This window comes from Haplochromis burtoni, unplaced genomic scaffold (assembly GCF_018398535.1).
Source record: "Haplochromis burtoni strain Fernald_Lab_line unplaced genomic scaffold, NCSU_Asbu1 Contig_403, whole genome shotgun sequence".
In the NCBI taxonomy this organism is placed as follows: Eukaryota; Metazoa; Chordata; class Actinopteri; order Cichliformes; family Cichlidae; genus Haplochromis; species Haplochromis burtoni.
Window position 1 is genome coordinate 279,327 of NW_024582764.1, and position 6,623 is coordinate 285,949.

General features: G+C 42.7%; 1 protein-coding gene across 1 annotated transcript; it reads right to left on the reverse strand.

Annotated features, from left to right (window-relative positions):
• LOC102310210 (leucine-rich repeat-containing protein 3) lies at nt 1-6,616 on the reverse strand. Its single transcript, XM_005944331.3, has 2 exons — nt 5,201-6,616; nt 1-3,285 (listed from the first exon to the last, which is right to left on the reverse strand). The coding sequence occupies exon 2, from the start codon at nt 3,216-3,218 to the stop codon at nt 2,367-2,369; it is 852 nt and encodes a 283-aa protein (XP_005944393.1). The 5' UTR covers nt 3,219-3,285; nt 5,201-6,616; the 3' UTR covers nt 1-2,366.
• Nucleotides 6,617-6,623: the final 7 nt, after the last annotated feature.

The following is a 6,623-nucleotide window of genomic DNA, read 5'->3' on the forward strand; positions in this document are numbered from 1 at the left end:
AAGTAGAGCAATGTTTGTTTTATTTGTATTTTTTTTCTGTTTTTCCCCCAATGTCGCTTTTCATGGCTCATTTATTATTGAATGTAATACTTTCTAATATGAGTTTACCCTTGTTTGGATATTTTTGGGTGAACAAACAGACAAGAAAACAAATCACTGGGATGGAAATACATCATCATCATCATCAATGATAATAATAATAACAAAAACCTACAGGAAAAAACTTTTGATTTTTGGGGTTGTTACAATCATCAATGGAGAGACCAGGAGCATTATTATAAAGACATGAAACTGAGCTCAGGCACATCAACACTAGATGTAGGATTTATGACAAACAGCTAACGTTCAAGAAATATTCAGAGTATGTACGGTTACACATACAGTTTATTCACAGGCAGTTTTGCTTTTTAAGTCACGTAACGAGCGTCCACCGTTTTATTCTCGTCTTCTTCTTGCCTGCGGTTTACCAACAAGACTGGTTTCACACACAGATCGTAACAATATCAATAACTGACTCTAGTTCTGACAGCATGGGAACAGCGCAGACCTGAACCAGAATCTCTCTCTGAGGGTCCAAAGTAAACAAACCACACTTATCAATATAACACATTAAATGTTGACCTATTCCAGCGTGTGCCTCGGCTCTTCCCACTTTACCAACCCAGCTTTTAGATAAGATAATATTTTATTGTATATAATGACCACATAGACATTTGTACACTTTAATCGATCACATACGGATGATACATGAAAAAAGAAGCCATGCTAGCAGCTCTATGATACTGTATGGTCCCTCAGCACAGTGCTCTGTGCTAAATCCTACCAACATCCTCACAATGACAGTGCTAACATACTGGTATTAGTAGTTTACCATAACCATAACTTGGTTTTAGAATTGACCAACAGGTCCAAAGAGATTTTTTTTAAGTCATAATTATTACAAATTGATCTGAATGTGGCTCACATACCTATAAAAACATGTTATAAACTAGCTGTTCCCATTAATCCACTCATTGCTGACTGGGTTGCATTGTTGCCCTTGTTTCCAAAGTCTTTTTTGTGTGTGTGTTTGAATACAATGAGAGTGAAACCTAAAATTATGCCGTAAATAACAAGCTTACTTTTCCCCATTTATGATCCCACACTCCGGTATGGAGACACGTTTTAAAGAGGTTGACTAGCAAACTGAAAATAGGGCTTTTTACAGTCTCTAATGCAACAGTGAAGGATGACAAATCCAGATTTATTAAATCACATTGCACACCCTCTCCTCACAGAATGCTAACATATTACCACAGTAAATCTGAATTCAATTAAATCATGTGATACTGGGTGAAATGCGGATGTTTATCCAGGCAGGGTTTGCTCTGCATGCGTGCAAAAATCTAGGCTGAGGATTCAGTGCACCTGCGGTACACCTACAGGAATAGCATTAATTGTAACACTACAATCTGTCGTGTTCTAATCAAAGCAATTTATTATCAAAGTGTTTTGCTTATTTTCACACTGCCTTTTAAAAGAAAATCGATTGGGATGGGGTTGTGGAAAAGAAAAAGAAATGCAGCCCCAAATAATCAGGACTCGAGGTTTTCTACCAGCTCCTCTCTGGATAAATATGTGTATTAATAATTGTTTTCTAAATTGATTTGGACTCTCTGTACACCAGGCGATACTGGGTATGTATACTAAACGGACACATAATAGTTCACCTCCAGCTCTAATGGATTCCTTAGAGAAAATTTAGATCAGAGGCTTTCCACTGACACATAAACACTGGCTCAGTGCTGATATATTAAAAAAGGCTTAAATTATATCTGCGCAAAATCAATAATATCAAAGTAAAAACGGCCACAGCTATGCACAAAAATGCACGTGCACACGTACGCACACATATTAGACAAGCAATTATAAGATGACACACAGTGTTTGCACACTGTCCTCGACCTGATAAACACTCCAGCTGATTAGTGCCTTTCAGTAGTTTTATTAAGGGTCAGTTGGTCAACGACTCCTAATTAGAGCTTAATTTAAGATAAAAGAACACAGTATGAAGCATGGTGGGAGGATAAAAGAGGGGGTGCAAGAAGATGTCTTACATGTTACACTTTCACTTTGTACTTTTAGGGATTTTTAAATTTTCTCTCAGTAGAGATGGTGGCATGAGTAAGCAAGTATTTGTTTTATCCACAATTAGCAAAAAATATGATGGGAAAGGAAATATGAAGACATTTGCAGGGTGTTCGGGAGCTGCGTTTCCTCTGTGTGTGCATCTTCCACTGCTGGTTTTCACCATAACTCCACATAGAATTTCAAAGTCAAGGTTGGTAAAAATAACATTTTCTTTTAAATTTCAGCTGAGCAGGAGTTTAGAAACCTGTACTGAGAGTATCTGTCTCAGTAGGGGTCTTGCGTGGGCTGGGTAAACTCTTCAGGTACTCCAAATGTCTGCGAGCCTCGGCTTGGTTCTGCCTCACATAGTACACTACATACACAATGACCATGAAGAACCACACAAACATGGTCACCAGCATGGCTACATCAGTGGTCTTCCTCTGCAGACTGCAGAAATTCACCCCAGAGTCCAGCAGTTTAACCAGCGGTTGGCCTGCGTGCTCGCCCAGTGACCCCGGATCCTCCCACCTGCTCCCCTCACCCACCCCCCGCACAGAGCTTTCACATATTATCCCATTCACTGTCTCAGGCTCCAGGTTCAGAGTCTCCATCAGCTCCTGGAGTGTGCAGTCACAGTGCCAGGGATTGTGGTAAAGACGTGTCTTTGCACGAGTGGAACCAAACTCCTCCTTGCTGACGTGCCTCAGCTGGTTATGTGAGAGGTCCAGCAGGCGTAGCTCGGGCCCCAGATGTTGCAGGGCCCCAGAGGCAAGCGAGTCGATGCGGTTGTGGGACAGGTACAGGTCCCGCAAGCGGACCAGGTTACTGAAGGCACTCTCTGGGATGTTCCGTATGTAATTGCGCTCCAGGTGGAGGGAGACAGTTTCTGGTGGGATCCCCTCTGGGATCTCCCGCAGCCCAGCATCCGAGCACAACACCGTGGCCGTGTCCCAGGCACAGTGGCAGCTGTCCGGGCACTGTGGGAACACTTGGCCCCACAGAGCCAAGAACAGGAGTGACACACGCAGCCATGAGTGAAGATCCAGTCCTTTACGTCTTCCTCCACTGAGGCTGTTACATCTCGCCTCACACCAGCCCGTGCACATGGCCTCACCATAGCCTCCTGACACACACCAGGTCCCAGTTAGCCGCACACTGTTGCGCCGGGAGAATCTGACAGATTGAGAGAAAAGAGGTCAGTTTGGAAATGAAGATTCTCTCTCTCTCTCTTTACTTAATCTGCAAACACATGCAATCACAACAAATGCTCACAAGGGGAGATTATGATGTTTTGGGAGGAGGGGCAGAAAAAAGGTCAGTGGCTAAAGAGACAGACAGTGAATGAGCTTAAACGCGGCTTATTCCACGAAAGCCCTCCTGTATGGAGAGGCATGTAATACAAATGGACTCAAACATGTAAGAGGACAGTTTCTCTGCTAGAAAATCACCCCTTGTCATGCATATCGAAGAAAAATGTTTGTTAATAACTCTGAAATGAAACTGGACTTTCAGTGGAACCATCAGCAAGTTTTATTGCAGTGATTCCCTCACGAATCACAGTCCAAGCCGTAATGACGGTTTAAGTGATCTAATAGGGTTAAAAATCCTCTCTTGTACTTCTGCATTAAAGGGACGTAAATCATTATAAAAGATCATCTTAAACCCTCCCATTCCTCTCCTGTTGTGCTCCTCCAGAATAACAAGTTTAAGATGAGAAGGAAAGCATTACATTACACCCATCAATACATGCTCGTCTCATTTATCTCTGTATTTATTTCCCCATGATGCCATATCCCCTTAATCATCTTCCAAGGATGAGGTAGAGGAGATGTGTATTGTAGGATGTAGGTTAGAAAGGGGTTGGATCGATAAGCCCAAGCATTGCCTGCTGCACTATTAACTGCATGAACATTAATCCTGCCCGAGTCCCACAGTGTCAATAAGTGACAGGGCTGGAAAAAAAATAACCCAGCAGCAGTCTGGGTGTTAGCATCTGCTCGCTTCTCCCACAGTTTAGAGGCAAAAGTTTAAAAAAAGCAACATGAGCAAAACCAACTGGGACTCTGCTTTAAATATGGTTTTTTTTCCTTTCTTTAAAACAAATAAATAAAACCATGTGGGTCTGTAGGTGGTGTGAGGGCAGCCTGTTCTTGTTTTGCTGACACAAGCATGGCCATATGATGTTCTTGTTCCCAGACTGAAATCACAAAACACTCCTTGAATTTGATTAAAAGGCTATCCTCTTAAAATGTCAAGCACCCTCCGCTTTCTCCCCATTTTCATAATAGAATAAAAACTGTCATGTGTCTCTATTGTCCTGACAGCAGGGCTGAGGGTTTCAACCCCGACTCAAGCGGCCTAGATTTGGATGATATGCCTGAAGGTGACTGGGTGACAGCCCTCTGATGTCCATCAAGCTGCCCTCTGTGCCTTATAAACTGTGCAGAGGATTTGGCTCAGCACGCACTCAACGGTCCGTTATTAACATACTGAATGCAGATGCATGCAAATCCCCAATTAGCAAAAATACTCATCTGCTGCATTAATAAGAATGGGATTGAGAAAGACCGGGGTGGGGAGGCTCCCAAAGCAAATACAGCTGTGGTTACAGCTGGTGACTGCAGTTTCCAATTATTTTTTTTTCTAATATCCCTTCCTAATTTTAAAAGGCATTTAATCCGAAATAGAAAAGACATTCTCGGAATTTCCTGCACCCAACATAGTTTTTGACAAAATGAACCTGCACCGACATGATAACGATGCCGGTGAAATTTCATGCAGACTTTAGATGACATTAATCTGCGTGAAACAGGTCAACTAGTCTACCCGAAGCAAAGGGCGTCCACAAAACAGCGCTTTCCGTTTGGTGACACTAAATGTGATTTTTCTGTATCATTTTTAAACTTTTGTGCGATAAAAATGAAGTTACTTAAATTTTATGTGCAGCTTTTTTTCTCCGCTTGCCTTATTAGGCTAAAGTTAATGCATTTCTTTTTTTTCCCTTCTTTTTTTTAAAGAGAGAGAGAGCAATTCGCGAAGGATCTGAATGTTAGGGCTCGTTTTTCCAAGTGAACATAAATAAACTCACCTGTAAAACCGTTTCTGGTGAAGTTTGGATCCACGCGGCGGGTGAGAATGTTTATTTAGACTCCGTTTGTAGTTTTTCTTCCCACAGGCTGGATGAACATCATCATCATCATCCTCTTCCTCAGAGTTGACAAATTTCCCAAAAAGGCAGAAAAAGAAAGACAGACAGAGAATCACCTGAGAGCGCGTGGCGGTCTGTCCCCTGCGGAAGGCTCCGTCACTGACTGTCTCACTAGTGGAGGGTAGTTATAGCGATAAAGATGTGGGGCAAACTCTCTCCCTCCCTCTGTATCTGCTTGTGCGCGCGCGCTTGTATATGTGTGTGCGTGTGCGCGCGTGAGACGAAAACAAACGCGGGAGGTGTGCCCTCCACTTCTTCTGTCCCTCACTAGAGCTGGAATCAATCTCAGCTTTCTGAGAAGAAGCTGGTTAACTTAATTAACCTATAGATATAATTAGATTCTTCCAACCATTTTTCCAGCAGAATCAGATTGAAACCCAGCCATGCGCACAGTTACACAGATTAGTAATTTATTTATTCATTTTAAGTAAGCAAAAAAAAAAAAAAAGCCTAATCATTGTTTGATATAGCATGCGAAATAATAAATAGCCTATATCACCCGCAAAGCTGGGCGGGCTATTTACAAAAGCTGTCAGGCTGGAGTCCTACCTGCAGCTGTTCACAGTTAGATAAACAGGAGTCCTGACTGATAGAGCTGGAAGGAAAACAGCATTAAAGGGAAAATGCGATTCTTCTAATCACTCCTGTTTTGTCCACGCTTAGTAGTGGAGGTCAAGTAGAAAGAGACTTCATTTGTCACAGTGCGCAGACACAGAGAGTGGATCAAGCTGAAAATGAAGACTGACTTGGACACGCAGGGAAACATAAGCATGGACCTACAAAGGAGCAGCAGAACATATGGCAGCCTTGACATTTTGAATTTCCACATAAATGACATGGAAACACCATCAGACCGGGAGACAAAACAGCAGAAAACAGAGAATGTATGCAGAGAGCAGGCGCACTCTTGGGATGAGTGACCTGCTCCGTCTCTGATTTTCTATTGTAAGCAGCAAGAATATCTGCCCATGTACAGCAGAGCCCTCAGGGGGGAAAGGATGGGTCTGACAGCCATGATGGCACCTCGTATCCCTCCTCTGCCTCTACAGCCCGTCCTGCTCCTGCTAAATCTATGACATTCCCACTCCTGACAAATACAGAACGCTGCAAGTATAATGCCTTTTTTTGCCCCCACATTCCAGCTGAATACTTGTGAATGTTTTGCCCTTGATGGGTGATTGTTTCCATGTTTGCCAGACATGATGCGGCAGACAGGCTGAGTTTTGTGGTTTTTCCAGATAGAAAACAAGGGACAAAGGGGTGCATAATGAGAAAGCACATGGCGGCAGATAGAAAATTTTCT